The following is a 20,674-nucleotide window of genomic DNA, read 5'->3' on the forward strand; positions in this document are numbered from 1 at the left end:
TTTATAATTCACTGGACAGTACCTTTTCTTATAAAAAATGTTTAAAACACTCCCCTATTACTGGTAAATGTTAGAATAAAGAGAAGATGTGTAAATATATGAGGTGTATATGTAGGAAAGTAAAAACCCTGTATAGAGCCAGTTGTAACAGTTCTTCTATGAGAAGTCTAAAATTGTCAGAGCTGGGAAAGATCATGGGAATTACCAAATCCTGCCGTGGACAGTTCTTTACACAGGTAATCCCGGCGATTACAATGCAGCAGGGCTCAAAGGACCCTGAAATCTGTGTTGGAGCAAAATTCCTCAAGAGATTATGAGGCACACCAAGATTACAGACTACTGAACTCAAAAAGGGTAAGTCGCCAGAATCCTGGCCCTCTACACCTGGGTCCAAAACCCAGCTAAGACTCTTGAGATACTCTAATTCCACTAGAGGGAAACCTTAGTAAATTCAAATAACCTTAAAAAGCTTATCAAACTGCTTTCTATTAGAAAGGCTTTTTTATCTATATATGACACTGTGTTTTTCCAGCATGGTTTGGATTTCATACTTCTACTACAGCATCAATATATTTGTTATTTATTATTTATAAGATAATAGAGGACATAGGTTTATATAATATTGAAACTGGAGGGCAACTAACCTGCCTATTCATTTTAAAGGGAAGGATACCAATACCAGATATATTAGTAACTTGACACACGTTTCTAGAACTCATTTCTTTTTCAGGTCAATAAATTAAAGTAGATTTCTTTCCTATGGTTACCATCTGACAAGATGAACTAATATGTAGTACATAATATCACTAGTTTATGACTTGGGTTTTTTCAGGTATAATTTAGTTCATTGTGATTTCTATAAATGTTTCTGTTGAAAATAATTCTTGCTTTACAACAGTATGAGGCAAGTGAAAAGAAGACAACCAAAAATAATAAAACACATTGGCATAATATAAGTAAATAAAAAGATGAAAACAACCAAAAAAACTTCATTGGATATGAAAATCAAAAAGTCCCTTTTTAATTGGGGGTAAATCACTGAAATTAAAGAGGAATTTAAGAAAATTTTTTAAGGAATAACAATTTCAGGTAGGCAATTGTAAGGAAGATAACAATCATGCATGCCAAGGCTACGTGATTCTTCCACAGGCCCCAAGGTGAGATATCGATGCCCTGGTTTGTCAGAAATTCTTCGCCAGTACATCTGAAATTCAACAGAAAAAGAATATAACTTCATTTTTAGCATCTGTCAAATTTTACTCAATATATTCACTGTTCCTTAAAGAAACCTACAGGTTACCAAGTCTTAAATTACCATCCCTTCATTTATAATAGAAAACAGTTTTAGAGGGTTTTTGTGGTGTGTGTATGTGTATGTGGTTTTAGCTTTATCGTTCTATTCTATTGGGATATAACAGGGGTTCACAGGTCAGTCATATGCATCATAAAAATATACAGAAAATAGTCATTGAGTGCTTATAATTCTGTTAGATACTATGAAGCAACCTGCTTATAATAGTTTGTGGATGTATGTGTTTAGTTGCTAAGTCATGTCTGACTCTTTGCAACTCCATGGACTGTAGCCCCCCAGGCTCCTCTATCCATGGGACTTCCCAGGCAAGAATACTGGAGTGGGTTGCCATTTCTTTATCCAGGGGATCTTCCTGACCCAAGGATAAAACCTGCATCTCTTGTGTCTCCTGAATTGGCGGGCGAATTCTTTACCAGTGTGCCACTTGGGAAGCTCTCATATGATAGTTTAGTTAATCCCTAAAACAACCCAAATTTAAAAGATGAGGAGACTAAAGTTTAAGGAACTTGGTCAACTTCACAGATTCACACTTTGAATCAAGTTGCTAGTCTCCCCAAATAGGTTGGTTTCCAAGTCTATGATGCTGCCTGCCTCTCTTCAAAGGACAGAAACATTTATCAAGTAATTTTTCACAAACGCCTGATGGGGAAAGTCTCAGCTTTAGCAGATGATACTGAAGGCACTTACAAAGATGACCAAAGCTGTTTTTAGGGCTCATTACTCGCAAATCAGCCATACCAAAAAAAAGAAAAAACACAGGCTGAGAGTTCTAAAACTAGGGGAATAGGTGAATAGAGGTCTCCTACCAGAGTCACACTCTGTCAGCTCTTACACCAAGACTGGAATGAGCATCACAGATGCTCGGCTCTAAGACATTACCAGCAGGTCAGATTATCAGGTATGCCTTAGTGGGAGCTGGAACAGAGCAGAATAGGATGGAGTAGCCCTGATTAGGGGGGTTCAGGATGGGGAACACGTGTACACCCGTGGCAGATTCATGTTGATGTATGACAAAACCAATACAATATTGTAAAGTAATTAGCCTCCAATTAAAATAAATAAATTTAAATTAAAAAGAAAAGAAAAGCAGCTGGTATTAAAAATATCTGGCACAACCATAATTATTACCTGATTCCATTTTTCTGCTACTCTTGGAATTCAGCAGATTGAAAAAAAAATGTTATACTCATATCAAAAGAAAGGGAGTAGGCAGGATAAGGAAAGCTTCTCTTCATAGAGGTTTTCTGGCAATACTTCTAAATAGCAATTTGTCCTATTATTAAGAATTACTTCTAACCCACTTGAATATTCATGAGATTTAGGATACTAGCATTCTCTTTTCTCTCATTAATTAATATATCAAAATCAAACCATTAACAACAATCATCAAAAGGAAATGTTACTTAACTTTAAAATAATACCTTTATTTCTATTAAAATCTGTTTTTCTTATTATACTGAAAAAAATGAGATTCCCTTCTCAAGCTTACTGAAATATATGTTCCTTTCTTTAGAGGAAACATCCTTCAGTAGGGAGAATTCCAAGTCAGTCAAAAAAAAAAAAAAAAAGTTGTGCAGACTTTGATTCCATGTTGTCTCCTGGATACAGGAGGAAGAGGCAAGAGCCAGACTGGGGCAGGAATATGTTCCCTCCCACTCCTAATGCCGTTTTAGCTCTTACTACTAGCCATGGGTTGGGTTTCCCTGGTGGCTCAGATGGTAAAGAATCCACATGCAATGCAGGAAACCTGGGTTTGATCCCTGGGTCAGAAAGATCCTCTGGAGAAGTGAATGGCTACCCATTCCAGTATTCTTGCCTAGAGAATTCCATGGACAGAGAAACCTGGCGGGCTACAGTCCATGGGATCACAAAGAGTCAGACACGACTGAGCAACTAACTCTTTCACCCTGGCCGTGGGTTGAGCTCACAGGAATCCTAAATTCATGGGTCCATACACTTCATATAATCCATACAGTTCCAGTACTGTTAAGGCTTGGTAAAAATACCAAAGCAGCTCTCATTTCAAACTCAAATGTTCTGAAAAATAGAAATCCAAACCCACAATCCAAACTGCAAAAGGATCTTTTAAAAGACCCCAAACAAGTAACACATAAGAAATGGTTCTCCAAGTAAAATACAATTTTGACCTAAATAGAATACCCAGGAGTTGTAGAGCACTTTTTCATGCATTAGTGGATAACTCACTTTATAAATGAGAATATTCAGACTCAGAGAAGTCAGTGTGTGAAAGGATTCCTCAGCCCAGTGGTATTTCTGTATCATACCACAACAGTAAGCAAACCCATTGTGACACTGAACGCAAACTTACATTGCATAGCTACAGGTATTGTTTGTTGTTACATTGAGTCCTGGGCAGAAGTTTTGTCCCAAAAATTCATTATGCTGCAAAGCCTATAACATAAGTGGGAGCAGGATAAAGAAAATAGTTTTAAATGTCAAAAGGTTTCCAAAGAATTATTACAATTATGTCCACTAAGTTTAATCTCTGTTGTTATCTCTAAAAACAAAGTTTCACATTCACAGTCTTTGTCATACCAAAGCAACTAAAATTATTTTTCCTGGCAATCAAGAGGCCTAGGGTTGGGATTTGGGGCTCTGATACAAAAACCAAGAAGAGAGATCTCTGGCTATATTATTCCATAGCTCTTTCCTTCTTCTCTCCCCATTTTTATAACCCCATAGTACTATAATCAAAATGATACAGTGATACTCAATGACTATTGTTCATTTATAGTAACAATCTTTGTATTTTTCTTGTTTGTTCTCATCAAAATCAGTTATAATTCTTAGGAGTTAGAAATTTAATTTTACTATATTAAGGCACATTTTTCTCTGGAGTTGATTAGCTTTCTAAAGTCAATAGTAGCTGTGAGTATGACATGTTTTTTATTCTAATTTCCCTTTCAATTTAAAATACGTATTCTAGGCCTTCATCTTCTCATTAATTTCTTTGATGAACTGAAACACTGTATTTTTTTATATCAATTAGTCAATCTTTGTCCGTAACTATGAGTTATCCCAATTCTTCAGCTCCCTCAGACGCAAGGTGACTAGAGAAATCCCAGGTGATTATCAACTTGACCCAAGGCTTAATAGGAAACTCTCCTTCATTGTCCTAAAACTTGCACAGCTCATGGCCAAGGACATGAGAGGCTTTATTCTGGTTGTTTCCAGCATGGGGATAATGAACCAGCACGGTGACAGATAAGGAGAACATACCGCATAGCCGTATCGAGGAATGCTCAAGTATTGAAGCCATGACAACCAAGACACAACGGTTTTGAGATTTACCAACAGCCCTGAAAATATCTACAAAAAACAAATACCAAGAATCAGATCTGGTGCCGTGATTTCATGAAGAATTCTAGCAAATAGCCTCTTTAAGTCCCTGACAGTCGGGTGAATACTGCTAAGGACAACTCTTCTTTGAAATTCTTTCCACTACTCTGAAGACTTACCCTATCCTCTTTGTACGTGTATATCTTTCTGGAGCTGAGGCTGTTTAGGGATCTAAATATATTTATAATATACATTTTATTTAATTGAGAGATTTCTAATTGTTGAGGCTTTTACTTTCTCTGTAACTGCACACAATGGAAAGTGAATAGTACTGATTTGCAATGATACAACCAACTATATATTCCCACCAATAAACACACCTGAATGTATCCTGAGCACCTCACGGCCCCAATTTCTGTAACACAGTAATATTTGTTATTTACAAGGGTTTACATTCTATCTCTGTATGACTTTAGGAATAATTCTGGGTTCAGTTCACATGCTTAAAATAACCCAAAGGCTGGAACTGGTACACAGCATAATGTGGTAAAGCACAGCATAAAATATGGTCAATTCCTTAATTTAAAGCTGCAAAAAGGAGCATTACAATGAAGATTCCAGAAATAACCGCTCCAGCAAGAGATGGGTACATGAGAAAATGTTCACATAAAACACTTTCTAACTGGCACAAGGTATGCTGGGATGGACATAACAATGACAATGTTCCTGGTGTGACCACATAGCTTTGAACTTGACCTAACCAAGTGCGTAATGCATAACACACAATATCTGGGTAAAATATAGTCTTATGAGTAGTTTCTAAAGTTTTATATATAATACAAATCCTTAAATAATAACAAATCAAAGTATCTAATATATAAAATAAAACATTTTAATTTTGAAGAACACCTTATATATTATATGACACTATAGAAAACATACATAACGTTGCCCATTTTCTCAATAATGGTTAGATTGGCAGTTTTCAAACTCAATAACGGAAGAATTAAACTTTGGCAAGAGTTTGTGCTAATACCTACCTTTTAAAGACATGTACTGCTACTCTACCAGAAATGGCATGTGTATGAAGTAAAGAGGCTACACGTTTCTGTTTATTTGATGTTTGTGGCAGAAAGTAGTAACTGGTTCCCTTCATCTACTGATTCATCTTTGTGTGTGCAAAATGTAGGGCCATGTAAGGTTAGGATTAAGTAACTATTTTCAAAAGGTAAAGAGAAATATATTGATACAAAGAAATGTCAGGAACCCAGAAAGGAGAGGTCCTAGTACTGGAATTTTTCAGTATTTTTAAAACACTCCTTTTCAAAATCTAGGAGGGGCCCAAGACAGACCCATGCACATGTTGCTCTATTTTCATGGAACTTAGGTTTCCCCCTCGAGAGTAGTAGATCCAACCAAACCATCTTAGCTGCCAGTTAAACAAGCCAGCAGTTCTCTCCCACCAGCAGGAAAGTCAGACAATGGACCTGTCATTTTAACAGTTTTTTTTAAATTTTAAAAATAAAAATTTTTCGGGTTTTCAAAGTTCCAATTTATCGAGCTTTGCTGGTATGTCACCAAGAGGCCTCTTTTTAAAGCTCATTAGTAACAATACATTGACTAAGGTTCTAATAACTGTATTAGAACAGTAGCAAAGCTAGCTGGGTGAGATCAAGAAAAAGCTGATACATTCTCTAATAATATAAGCTATATTTCAATATACAGCCTCCTTGAAGCAAAGAGTCCGATGTACAGAATCCTCAAGCAGATCTTACAAGATAGGCAAGTTTGGGGGTAGGAAAAGGGGAAATCATAATGCCTCAGGGAAGCACAGTTTGTACTTACCATCATAAACACAAAAGAGATGGTCATGAGCAGAGTTGCTATAGATACCACACTCTGACCTGCTGCTATAGCCAGTGCCATGGAACTAGCTGAATAAGCCACAATCATCAGGGTCAACATCATGATGAAGAAGGCCTCCACCTTTGGTTTCAGTCCTTAGGGAACAGAGAGGGGGTTAATCCAACACTGTCTATCAGGGACTGTTTATTATTTAAAAAACATTGTAATACTTTGAAAAACTACTATCACAGTGAAAAAATTCATCCTTCATCCAACCACACAATATAACCGTACAAAGTTATATGCAATTTTCTTTTTTATGCTCACTGTATAAGCACTTTTCCATGTAATGCTCTTGCTTCTTTATTTGTAATTATTAATAATTTATGAGTGCCTGAGATGGAGAGCTGTAAACAACTAGCCAGAATTCTACTGCTTTCTCTTCTAAGAAGGAAACTTGCCAAGAGCACATTCATTTTACCTAGACATCACATTACTCACTCTTTGCTATAAAAGCATTATATGGTAATGCTCAGGATTATATGGTAAGGTCAGGATTATATGACCACTCAGTGGTTTTAAAATCTGGGGGAGTGGGTCCATAATCCAAGTCTCCCAAGACAAATCACCCTATGACTCTGGGATTGAGGGTGGGGTTAAATAAGCTTCATAAGACTGCTTTATAAACTAAAATGGGCTAACACTATGGGTCAAACAAGAATCTGAAGACTTCAGAACAGCCATAAGGACACCAGATAGGAATTTAAGAATCTAAGTTCTATGCCTGATTCTTTATGATACACCCTCTTATTTGTAAAACAGAAGTTTAAACTCAATCAGTAGTGCCTTGTCAAAAAAGAAATATTTTTGGAGTGTGTATATATCTGTGTGTGTGGGCATCTGTGTATGTGAGAAATAAAAGAGAATTCTGATACAATGAGCCTGGGGTATAGTCTAAACAAAATGCACAAATCAATCTTTCTACATCTATCAAACAAATATTTTATTACCAGTAAGCCCCAGAAGTCACTATCTTCATTATCTTTATATATTCATACACAAAAATAAAAATATAAATAGGTAAGTAATAAATATCCCAGCTCCAGCTCCTCCTACATAGTTTAAAGTAGTTTTAGGAATTATTTCCATGTTTGTTGTATATAACACACAGTATGTCTATATGTATAGTTTTATAAACAGTTTTAAAAGTTACTTTGGAGAAAGCCTTGACAAAAATCTCCTAGGAGAACAGTTATTTCAGAATACGCATAATGAACAGATGCTTCCTAATCTCAGGACTCGATTTATAGTTTTGAGAACCAAAGCATGTTTACAGAAAGTCCCCTCCCATCCAAGACTAAAGACACACATCTTTTGTCTTATTGCTTACCTAACAAGAAGTATGTTATACAAGTAAATATAATACTTGGTAACATCCTCATGGGGAGTAAATCAGATAACAGTTTTCCAAAGAAGTAAGATGACACTCTATAGTATCCACTGATATATTCATGTCTAGAAACAAAAATTCACATCATACAACCTACATTAGTTTAAGACCAGGAGATTAAACCATTTGCTATACAGATGTCCTCCCTGCTATACAGATGGGATTGGTAAAGAATCTGTGGGCAATGCAGGAGACGGGGTTCAATTCCTGGGTCGGGAAGATCCACTGGAGAAGGGACAGGCTATGCATTCCAGTATTCTCGGGCTTCCCTTGTGGCTCAGCTGGTGAAGAACCTGCCTGCAATGCGGGAGACCTGGGTTCTATCCCTGGGTTGGGAAGATCCCCTAGAGAAGGGAAAGGCTACCTACTGCAGTATTCTGGCCTGGAGAATTCCATGGTCTGTATAGTCCACAGGGTGGCAAAGAGTTGTACACAACTGAGTGACTTTCACTTTCATACAGATTTCCACTGCTACCAGAAGTCTAATAGCTACTGTGTCCCCATCTTCAAGGTTAGCCTACCACCCTTCTTCCCGATCAGCATCAGGCACGTCTCACGTGTGCACCTTCCCTGGGATATCATCCCCCAAGGCTCTGTGCAATGACCCCTCTTGTCATTGCAGAACTCCCTCTGAATGCTGGCCAGTTTGCCTCTGAACACCCACTCTGGGGGAACAGGTCCTGCATCACCTCCCTTTCTCCTGACCCTGGCTCTCTTTGAAGGCCAGCCTGTCAGGAGCTCATTTCAGTGGTTCCTTTCTCCCTGCTTCTAACTATGAAGAAGGTGCTGTTGCTGTTCTCTAAGCCTCAAATGCAGCTTTGGGTCACTCATCTCTTTTACTTCTTCCCCTCTCATGATAAAAAAATAAAATGACACTTCTTTCCATGATCATGCCTGCCAGCCACAGTGCCTGCCAACCTGTCAGTGATCAAATTCTCTTTTCACCCCTCTTAGATTCTAGATCCCTCCTTTTCCTGAGATCTTCCTCCTGTAATTCCAAACTATTCCACCAAGATCTTCATTCTTTCGGTCTCTAATGATTCCTTTCCTTAACATGTAAATACGCAAATCTCTTCCAACTATGAAAAACCGAAGAAACAAAACAGCTTACACTTTTTAAGGCTGCTCTCTGGCTCCTTCATTCCCCCTTCCACTGAAGACTTGGTCTGTATTCTTGGTCACCTTTACCTCCTCACCTTGAATATACTGTTCAACACACTACCTTCTCTCTACCAAGTCCTTCAAACTTTTCTTGTGACAGTGATCACAACCTCTTATTTGCTAAAAACAAAAGATCCTTTTCAGCCTCTTATTGCTTGCTTTCTCTGCAGCATGTAGATTTGTGGACGGTGCCCTAATCTTGAAACTCCTTTCTCCCTTTTGTATCAGGCCCCATGTGCTCATGGTTTTCCTCCCAGACTCTGGCTGCTCTTTCTCAGTCAACACTGGTAATCCCCAGGAACCAAGCCATGGCCCAGTTCTGGATGTGACCAGTCTGACCAGCAGCCCCATTCCTGAAACAGAGACCTACTCACATAAACAGCTTCTTCTCCACCACCAGGAGCTCCACGGCTGACACACTGCTGAAACACTGATTGGTCGTCAGGAAGAAGAGCACCCCGGCTCTGTGATGTGAGAAAGGGAACAAAAGCCAAAGCACTGCGGTCAATTAAACATTCTCAGGTCATTCTTCTTCCTGCAAAATTCTTCCCTCAGATGATATCTTAACACATTAAACACACAACCGTTCTGGTTAAAACAGAGAGGGAAGCATGAGCCCCTCAGGTCACTCCCATACCCCTGCGTCTCCATAGTGGTACCCTTGGGACTCCACATAGCACAGTCTGAAATTCACGACCAAGTTTGCTGTAGATTGAACTGCATCCTCCCCAGGTCCTATGCTGAAGCTGGAATTCTCGGTGTGATGGCATTTACAGATGGTGACACTGGGAGCTGGTTGGGTTTAGATGAGCTCATGAGGGTAGGGGCCTCACTACAGATTAGTGGCCTCACTATGGATTAGTGCCCTTAGAAGAAAAGGAAGAGACCTCAGAGCTCTCCTTCTCTGCCATGCAGGAACATAGCAAGAAGGCAGCAAATATGAAGAGTATCCTCTTCAGAACCTGATCATACTGGCAACCTTATCTCCAGAACTGCGAGAAATGAATTTCCGTGGTTTAAGCCACCGGGTCTGTGGGTCTTTGCACCAGGGCTTCCCAGGTGGCAGTAGTGGTAAAGAACCTGTCTGCCAATGCAGGAGACATAAGAGACATTGGTTTGATCCCTGGGTTGGGAAGATCCCCTGGAGGAGGGCATGGCAACCCACTTCAGTATTCATGCCTGGAGAATCCCTGGGATAGAGGAGCCTGGCAACTAGAGTCCATAGGGTCGCACAGAGTCAAACACAACTCAAGCAACTTAGCAAGAACACAGTCTGTGGCAGTCAAGCTGACAATTAAGTATTCCATAAAAATACTATCACCTTGGATTTTAACTAACAATATGCCAATTATAGTTCTTAAAGTATGAACAGAGAAACAGTGAGACAAATAAAGCCTGCAAAGGTTAAAAACCTCTATCAGCCACTTTTTAAAAAGTCAAGTAATGAAAAAACGAAGATAAGGCAAAGCGAAAGCCAGTGGAGGGAAACACTGACCAACACCTGATCACACATCCATTGCACGACCACCAGCACAGCCTTGATACTCTCCTTGACCACCCCCTGCTAATGGGGTCTCTTTCTAATGAGCTCAAAACAGAAAACAAAAAAGAATGCTCATACAGAAAAAATTAATTTGTGTACCTGGGAGAAAAAGAAGATTATTAATGCTTCTCTGTCAGTAAAATAATAGAAGTTTAAAAAGGAAAGTACTCAGTTAATCCACGCTTGGATAGATACATGAATTTTATGAAAGCATGCCAATACTCCTGAAACACTGCTGAGCTTTCCTTCCTAACCAAGTGATCTAATTGACATTGAGAATGTGAGTTGAAACTAAAAGAGATGCGGTGACATGTCATTTAAATGATACAAGAGAATTTTTAAAAAGGTAAACCCAAGTATATGACCTTAAAAAAAAGAGTCTGTAGACAGTCAGTAATTGTTTTCAACACTTCCTCCTCCCAAACTAAAGAGCTTAGGGACTGGGGTTGTTTTAAAAGTAAATGTTTATACAATAAAGAAATGGGAAATAGCCAGGCCTACAACACAAGCAACTATGCTACTTGTGAAGCTAAGTGTGCTACTTGCCATACACAAATAAGCCTAACATCAGCGTGAAAGGTGCGTTCAGAAAGGGGGACACGGCACTATTCAGCTCATTTGCTCAGTGTTACATCTAATAGCACAATAATGTTCACAATGATTTTGAACTAGCACATAATGAGATTTCTTCTAAATCACAGGACAATTTATTTTATACTAAGTAATTTTATTGTTAAAGAATTTAATGTATTCCAGTTCTTTCCAAGGTGGCAAGTCATGTCTGTAATATCTGTCTATTGATTCAAATATTCTTAAAGTAACTTTTCCCTTAATTAATTATGATTTGTTTAGCTATCTCCACAGCTCTGTAAGGTAGTTGTTAGGTCACAGAGCTCATATTCTAGACATGATTATACAGGTTAAGAAAAAGAACACAGAGAACATTTTTCTGGAATAATTCACTCCCAAAAAGGAGAACCAAACCACAGTGGCCTCCAGGGCAACTTCAAATGATAAAAAGTGGCAGTAAGCTTAGGTCAAAGATACAAATTAAAATAGCTCCAATGCTCTATTTTTCCAGAAAACATTTGACGAAACAGTTAAGGATCTTCTATATTTCTGGATTCTTTTACCAAGAGCTTTAATATCCAGATTTCTTAAATTCCACTTGAGGACAGGTTTCCCAATATTCTTTTTCCAAATGCTTCCTGCTACACAACACAAAAGCCCCACAGGCTCTAGATTCCTGTGATTACAGGAATCTGTGCTTTGTGCTTCACAAAAACACAGCATCTACAAAGGGTACACACTGCCTATTACTAACAAGTTTCCAAACAGGTCAGAGAAGAGCCCATCCTTCAGGAAAGATAAAAAGAAAAACAATGACTCTGATAACTCTGGAAAGAAAGAAAATGAAACTCCAATAGTTATCTCATGATCTGCTGCCACATAAGAGATATTTTACTTTACCTGAGGCACTGACTTTTATGCTTGTTCTTTCTTAACAGTCACCCTTTCCCAAATATCAAAACAGATTCAACTTAAGCTACTGCAACTTTGCCTAATAGTGAAATGGGGATAAAACCATCCAACCTTCTGGCTGGAAGGGTAACCTGAGGACCCCAGATATAAAGCCCAGAGGACAATGCCTGGCCCAAAACAGCTCTTAAAACACAAAGCCAAGGAGAACTCTACAGTCTTCCACTCTGCTCAGCTCCTTTATTCAGACTATGCTGCTAAGTCACTTCAGTCGTGTCCGACCCTGTGCGACCCCAGAGACGGCAGCCCACCAGGCTCCCCCGTCCCTGGGATTCTCCAGGCAAGAAGTCTCATCAGGAAATGTAGCTTTAACAGCTGTTGTAACCAAAACCAGGTAAGGTAGTACTAACCCGACAACAGAAAAAACTTGAGTCCCAACCACCACCCCATGTCAAACAAATCAAAAATCAAAAAGAAATTAACACAGATGAAACAAAAGAAAAAAACCCCAGATAAACTGGACTATGTCAAATTTTAAACTTTTGTGCATCAAAGGACACAACAACTGAAAGAAAAGACAACCCACAGAATGGCAGAAAATATGTGCAAATTTATATCTGTTAATGGTTCATATCTAGTATATACAAAGAATTTTACAGCTCAACAATTTTTAAAAGCCCAATTAAAAAGATGGTAAAAGAACTTCAATAGGGCTTCCCTGGTGGCTCAGTGGTAAAGAATTGGTCTGCTAATGCAGGAGACACAGGTTCTATCCCTGGTCTGGGAAGATCCAACATGCTGTGGAGTACCTAAGCCCATGCACCACAATTACTGAATCTGTGCTCTCGAGCCCAGGAGCCACAGCTACTGAAGCCCAAGTGCCCTAAAGCCCACGCTCCACAATAAGAGAAGCCACTGCAGCAAGAAAGTCACACATCGCAACTAGAGTAACCCCACTTGCCGCAACTAGAAAAAAACCCATGCAGCAACGAAGACCCAGAAGAGCCAAAAATAAATAAATAAATAAACAAAATTTTAAAAAAGAACTTCAACAGACATTCTTCCAAAGAGGATACATAGATGGTCAAGGCACATGTGAAAAGATGCTCAACAGTACAATAATCATTAGGGAAATGCAAATCAAAACCACAGTGAAATACCATCTCCCACTAATGAAAACAAAACAAAAAAATAAGTGTTGGTGAGGTTGGGAAAAAACTACAGGCCTGAGCACTACTGGTAGAAATGCAAAATGGTACAGCTGCTATAGAAGAGAGGGTGGCAGCTCCTCAAAAAATTAATGGCATTACCAAATGATCCAATAATCTCACTTCTGGGTGTATATCCAAAAGAATTTAAAGCAGAGACTCAAACAGATATTTACTTGAATATCCATATTCATAACAGCATTAATCACAAAAGCCAAAAGGCAGAAGCAACCAGTACCCATGGTCGGATAAATCAATACACAAAATATGGTATATCCATACAATGGATATTATTCAGTCTTTAAAAAGAAATTCTGACACATGCCACAACATGGACGAACCTTGAAGATACTATACTAAAGACAATAAGCCAGTCACCAAAGGAAAAATACTCTGAAATTCCAATTATATGAGGTACCTAGAATACTCAAATCTAGAGACAAAATGTATAACAGTGGTTTCCAGGGGTTGGGGGAAAATAAGGAGTGGGAGTTGTTGTTCAGTTTGGGAAAATGAAAAAGTTCTAGCAATGGATGGTGGGGATGGTTGCACAATAATGTAATTAATGCCACTGAAGTGTACACTTAAAATTGGTTAATGGTAAATTTTATGTTCTGCCTAGTTTAGCACAATACATATATATATGTTATATAAGAATATGAAAACTCTCATTCAGCTTTCAGTTCACTGACTCGTCCTACTCCTCAGTGTACCCTGTGCTTGTTTCAAATTCAAATTCTTAATGTAATTTCATAAACTTGAAAGAAAAGTAACCACATACTCTCAAAATCAAGACCCAGGTTTACTCACCTGTTCTGAATTCCTGCAGGATCATTTTTTAGATCATAGAAAATGGCACCTATAACCAGTCCCAGGAAGACTGTCACAATTAACTTTTCAAAAAGAAAAAAGAATTTCAATTAAAGGTAAAAACTTAACACACCCTTTATTATTAAAATATATCTGGCTACTTAATCAAATCTATCCACTGATACAGATATTTTAAATGGCTTGAACACAGTCCTCAGGAAAATATAAAATGTACATGTTACTGGACTGCTTTTTGAGTTAAAGTAAAAATAACTTATTCATGTGTTCAGGAGACTGACAGGAAGACAAAGAAGAAAAGCTAAGATTCCCAGCATTTTAGCCGGCACTGCCAGTTCATGGTCCAGTTCAGGCTTTGGGGCCTGGGAAAGACGCACAGTGAAGCAGAACAATGCAAGCACCCAGAAAAGTAGTTTGGGGGCAAAATAAGGAGTTCTGGCCTAAACTCTCAACCTTTGTGCTAATGAAGACGCATAGTGTGATATTTCAAGAGGTTCCAATAAAAACAGGATATCCTTACTCTTAACATGAAAAACCAAATGAAAATACATAAAAATTTTAAAGTACACTTAAAAAAATTCTAACAATGGAATTTTACACAATAAGGAAGTAGGGGTAAGCTGAGGTCATCTATCCGACCTGGGGAGCCCACGTCTACACTGGAAAAGTGCTGTGTCACTGTCACCAAAGCATTCAGCCAGCTCTTGCTGAGGCACCGAGTGCTTCCATTACCCACCCTCCTGTCACTGCTCCTCCAGCAGCCTCAGCCCAGAGGCTCTACCACCAACAGCTGGACTAAGCTGCCAAGTCTTCGCCATTCTTACCCACCTTTGCTGACTCCTAAGAGTGTTTGATGACTCCTAAGAAACTTCTAAATGTTCAAGCTGGTTTTAGAAAAGGCAGAGGAACCAGAGATCAAACTGCCAACATCTGCTGGATCATCAAAAAAGCAAGAGAGTTCCAGGAAAACATCTATTTCTGCTTTATTGACTATGCCAAAGCCTTTGACTGTGTGGATCACAATAAACTGTGGGAAATTCTGAAAGAGATGGGAATACCAGACCAGCTGACTTGCCTCTTGAGAAACCTATATGCAGGTCAGGAAGCAACAGTTAGAACTGGACGTGGAACAACAGACTGGTTCCAAATAGGAAAAGGAGTACATCAAGGCTATATATTGTCACCGTGCTTATTTAACTTATATGCAGAGTACATCATGAGAAATGCTGGGCTGGAAGAAGCACAAGCTGGAATCAAGATTGCTGGGAGAAATATCAATAACCTCAGATATGCAGATGACACCACCCTTATGGCAGAAAGTGAAGAGGAACTAAAAAGCCTCTTGATGAAAGTGAAAGAGGAGAATGAAAAAGTTGGCTTAAGCTCAACATTCAGAAAACGAAGATCATGGCATCTGGTCCCATCACTTCATGGGAAATAGATGGGGAAACAGTGGTAACAGGGTCAGACTTTATTTTGGGGGCTCCAAAATCACTGCAGATGGTGACTGCAGCCATAAAATTAAAAGATGCTTACTCCTTGGAAGGAAAGTTATGACCAACCTAGATAGCATATTGAAAAGCAGAGATATTACTTTGCCAACAAAGGTCCATCTAGTAAAGGCTATGGTTTTTCCTGTGGTCATGTATGGATGTGAGAGTTGGACTGTGAAGAAGGCTGAGTGCTGAAGAATTGATGCTTTTGAACTGTGGTGCTGGAGAAGACGCTTGAGAGCCCCTTGGACTGCAAGGACATCCAACCAGTCCATCCTAAAGGAGACCAGTCCTGGGTGTTCATTGGAAGGACTGATGCTGAGGCTGAAACTCCAATACTTTGGCCACCTCATGCGAAGAGCTGACTCACTGGAAAAGACCCTGATTATGGGAGGGACTGGGGGTAGGAGGAAAAGGGGACGACAGAGGATGAGATGGGTGGATGTCATCACTGACTCGATGTACATGAGTTTGGGTGAACTCCGGGAGCTGGTGATGGACAGGGAGGCCAGGCGTGCTGCGATTCATGGGGTTGCAAAGAGTCAGACACGACTGAGCGACTGAACTGAACTGAACTGAAGAAGACTGGATAAACATCACTTTTGTGTTTAAGATTTTTAAAGTTGATAAAATGTCTCGTAAAGATATTTTTATAAACAAAGATTTAGGGTTATGTTATAACTTATATAAGGAAATTATATTTATTATACTTTTAATTAAATTTTATTAAATGTATAAAAATAAAGATATAAGAGATGATCATCCAAAGAAAACAAAATATCCTACCATATATGTTGGAATCTTCAGAGTAAAAAAAAAAACCCCAGCACTGCAACAGTGCAATGGTATCAAAGCTTGTAGTAACTTGTCAAGAGACTTTTGGCAAGAGGCAAACAAAACTGGAAAACAAGATCATGATCTGTGAAGACTAGCTTGTGAAGACCAGAGTCTGGAAAAAATATGATTTAAGATGTACTTTAAAACTTCCTTGCTAAAAAAACACAGTCAGAAATTTGAAAAAAGAAAAATTTTACTACCCTGGCTTATCTTAATTACCTTCAAAATGTACTATATTTCATGTCAACAGATCAACTCCCAAAATAAATAATGATGATCCCATTAGCAGGTGTGCATGCACATGTATACTAATCTATACTTTCACACTGTAAAACTCCAAGAATATTCAGACTTTTAAAAGAGGGCACTCTACATGCTTTGCTTCTTTTGCATTCAAACTTAATAACATATTAACAGACTGTCAGTTTTAGCATTAAGATGTTTCCTAAAGGTTTCAAAGCGCTAAAAGTATTTTCAAGGAAAGTTTTCAAACACTGACAAAGTGATTAATCTCATAATTTTAGCATGCTTTTGCAAGATGTGTCTATGTTATTCCTTTTTCCATTAAGCAAAAGAAAACAAACAGGAAGACTAAACTTTGCTCATTGGAACAAAGAGACTCTATCCTATGAGTTCTGTGCAGCTGGAGTCTTTTGAACAGAAGGGGGAAAAAAAGGAAATTTCCTAAATATGTAATTCTAATTTTGTTCAACTGTATTTAGCAACATTTTTCAAGGTGAATTCTAAGGGATGTTTATGGCTGTTGCTGAAAAAATTAATCCATAGTCAAATGTTAAATGTGCTATTAGAAACTATGACCCTCCCAGAGACATGATAGTATTTTCCCAATTGATTTGACCAGGAAAACTTTGGGACATTAAATGAATATTAAATCTTATATAGAAAATCCATTCATTCCAAGACCTTCCAAAGACAACCTTTGGTTAAATGCATTACCAAAAGCAAAGTCTAGCTCATGTAAATGACTAGTTCAAAAGTAACTATTGCTATAAGACTATCCACACGAGATTTATCAACAGGAAGCCATAAAATATTTTAATAGCTCCACATTCAAACACTTAGAGAAGTAAAAGACAGACTCCCAAGATTAAAAAACCCTAAACCGAAGTCAGCAAGCTATGGCCCTAGGCTTATTTCTGTTCAGTCCATGAGCTAAAAATGGTTTGTGGGTTTCTTGGACCATTTTTTTAATTGCAAAAAATACATATATATTTCTTGTCATGTGAAATTCATATACAATTAATATTTCAGTGTCCATGAAAAAAGCTTTATTGGAACAGAGTCATGTTTATTTTTTAAATGTATTTATGGCTACTTCCTTCCTAAAATGGCAGGGTTGACTATCTGAGACCAAGACCATGTGACCCACAAATCTTACAGTATTTACTCTGATCTTTTACAAAATTGGTTTGCCTATTTCTGGCTTAAGCTAACTTTCCAGGACTGACTCATCTGAAAAAAGAGTTTCCTCCCACAGGCAGATGCTCAGGGAAAAACAAGATTCTGTCCTTGTTCTGTGAGATTATCACTGCTTTGAACATTGTTGGGATTCCTGTAGCGGAGTTGAGTTCACTGAGGAGGAAAGCAGCTGAACATGCAACCTGGAGACACTAGGCCTGCCTGGAGCTGGCATCTGAAGAAAGCCCAGCACCAAAAGATGCATAAACCTGGTGTACTATTAAAAATAGCCCCACATTCTAATCACCCCTGCCCAGAACTACCACATAACGTCATTTCCTGGTATTAGCAGGGGGATCCCCTTGGATATCAAAATCTACAGATGTTCAAGCCCCTCATATAAAATGGAGTCATATAGTCAGCCCTCCACATCTGTGAGTTCCTCCAACCTCAGTAGGTGCAGAACTTGCAGATAATGAGGGCCGACCATATGTGACTTGGACAAGATATTTAGAAACCACTTTCAGAAGCAAGAGAAATTTCTTTTCCAAATAAAAAAGTCTAATACATAAATCACACTAAAGAATCAACACTCATATCATTTTACTGTTGAACAATAGATAATGAGGTTGACATTATTGACAGAAGTTGTTCCCAAATAACATCAAATCTACTAAAAGAATTAAAAAGTATCCTTGACTGAAAGTATATAAAACTGTTCATGTTCTGACAAATGCCAAATAACAAGTTAAAAGTGTCTGGATTAATGAGCAATATGTCTTGAAGGATATAGGCTCTCGAAATTAATACTTAAAAGGCAACAGTACCACAGTATGAAAATGATGCATGTATAGTAAGAAATCAGTGATATTTCATTAGAGCCAACAACATGCCATCTTTCAGTACTCAGTAGAAATTCAATGAAAATAAAATCAGCTACTCCCAAAATAACTGGTTAAATTGACTTCCTTAGAAAGGATGAAAAAAATGAGGGTTTTGGATGACAGAGGGCTTAAGAATAACAGAAAAATCATAAAGGAGTAATCATCAACAACTATCAATGAAGTCAGGCAAAAGAGAAAAAGGAACATTAACTCAACTTAATTAAGAGAAGGTCAGTCTGACAGTGAAGAGTCTTACTGAACAGAATTCCAGTCTGCTTACTACCTTCATGTTAACTGCACACTGTTTTAGGTATCTAGTGCTCTCCTAAGATCAGAACACCTAAATGAGGAAGGCTGATTAGAAGGGACAGCATCTGTAAACAGGCTCTTCAAGAAAACAGTGAGAGGCCCTATCGCTTTCAGGCGCATTTGGCAATGCCAAGCTGAAGGTGTCCCTGGCCACCTGATGTAAGATGCAAACCAACCAACCTCTTTCCTTTCTTTCCCTCTTCCCTTCCTTTCTCATTTCCTTTCTCTATTTCTCTGCTTAAACTCTCTTCCCAGCCCCTTTTACCATCTGACATGCTATTTATTTCTATATGAATTTATCATCTGTCTCTCCTCATAAGAAAGCTCCCCAAGAGCAGGGATTTTATTTTTGTTCATGGCTATATACAAGCTCTAAAATGCAGCACATAATCAATAAGAACTTTTTGAATGCATCAGGAAATGAACATGTGCAGCCATCAAAAAACCACAAATGTGGTCAAACATTTTCTTTACTTAACAAGTTTTGGGAAAAAAATTTTTTTTTCTACAAAGATTATCCATTACAGCTTGTCTGAACCAAAAAAATTCTGAGTGGGTGATCAAAAAAAAAACCCCACTAAAAAATAAGTCTTTCTAAAAGTAAAAACCTAATTAGGTTTTGCTTATTTCTATACCCTAAATGGAATGGGGATAAATAAGTATAGCGTGGGCAGAAGATAAGCATAATGTCCCCAAAATGAGTATTTTACAGCATAATTAGAAGACTCCAGTAGGTTACCTGAGCTATAGAAGCCTGGGGATTACCCAGTAAATTTTTGAATGAACGCCTGGAAATCCATTTGAGCTGATGACAGAAGGAGGTGGCATAAGTGACCTCCTTGTAGGATGAAAGCTTATTCCTTCTCTGATCCCCTGAGAATTTATCTAATTCAACTTTTGTTTCCTTGAAGAAGGAGGAGTTGATGTAAAACTCAGCTAATTTTTCTATGAGTGGAGTATCTTTTTTGGAAGGCTCTTCGGTCTCGTTAGCTGTGGAATAAAAGCAGATAAAAAGGAAACATTATTTTAAAAACAACAGCAGATTTAATCCATTTTTCCACAACCCCTTTCTTAGATTTTACTCTAGCACCTTCATTCTAAAGCTCAAGTATAAAAAAATTATGGGTTCTTTCACTGATTTACAAGGTAAGAAAACAAACTAAATTGGCCTCCCTCCATAAACTTAGGGATACAGCAAATTCACTGACCTTTTCCTAATTATAATATTTGGACCCTAAATCTTTCAAAATAGACTTCTCACAATTTGGAGTTATAATTCCTAAAAAAAAAAAAAAAAAAACACCTGGTCCTTGCTTTTTACAATGAATAAATGCATAAATTGCCAAGTTTCTTATTTCAAAACACTACACAGTTGGCCCTCTGAATCCGCAGACATGGAACCCAGGGATATAGAGCGCCTATAGAGGGATTGAGCATCCTTGGATTCTGGTATCTACAGGGCATGGGGGGAGGGGCTTCTGAAACCAATCCTCCATGGAAACCAAGGGACCACTCTGTAAACAATGGGCACTTCTTTTAAAATGGGAACTCTTGTTAGAACTGACACTGTCCTATCAATGCTCATTTACAGATTAAATAAATAGCA

General features: G+C 38.2%; 1 protein-coding gene across 9 annotated transcripts in view; it reads right to left on the reverse strand.

The window, feature by feature from the left end:
- Positions 1-997: 997 nt before the first annotated feature.
- The window catches only part of ABCG2 (ATP binding cassette subfamily G member 2 (Junior blood group)), a 123,805-nt gene continuing 104,128 nt past the window's right edge, over positions 998-20,674 (reverse strand). For 8 of the 9 annotated variants that reach the window (XM_006042277.4, XM_006042278.4, XM_006042279.4 and 5 more), the window contains 8 exons: positions 19,808-20,058; positions 14,109-14,191; positions 9,443-9,532; positions 7,848-7,972; positions 6,458-6,612; positions 4,553-4,642; positions 3,642-3,724; positions 998-1,204 (listed from right to left, as the gene is read on the reverse strand). In XM_006042277.4, the coding sequence (XP_006042339.3) occupies positions 1,057-1,204; positions 3,642-3,724; positions 4,553-4,642; positions 6,458-6,612; positions 7,848-7,972; positions 9,443-9,532; positions 14,109-14,191; positions 19,808-20,058 (1,025 nt within the window). In that variant the 3' untranslated portion in view covers positions 998-1,056. 9 annotated transcript variants of the gene reach the window in all.

Source organism: Bubalus bubalis, chromosome 7 (genome assembly GCF_019923935.1).
Source record: "Bubalus bubalis isolate 160015118507 breed Murrah chromosome 7, NDDB_SH_1, whole genome shotgun sequence".
NCBI lineage: Eukaryota > Metazoa > Chordata > Mammalia > Artiodactyla > Bovidae > Bubalus > Bubalus bubalis.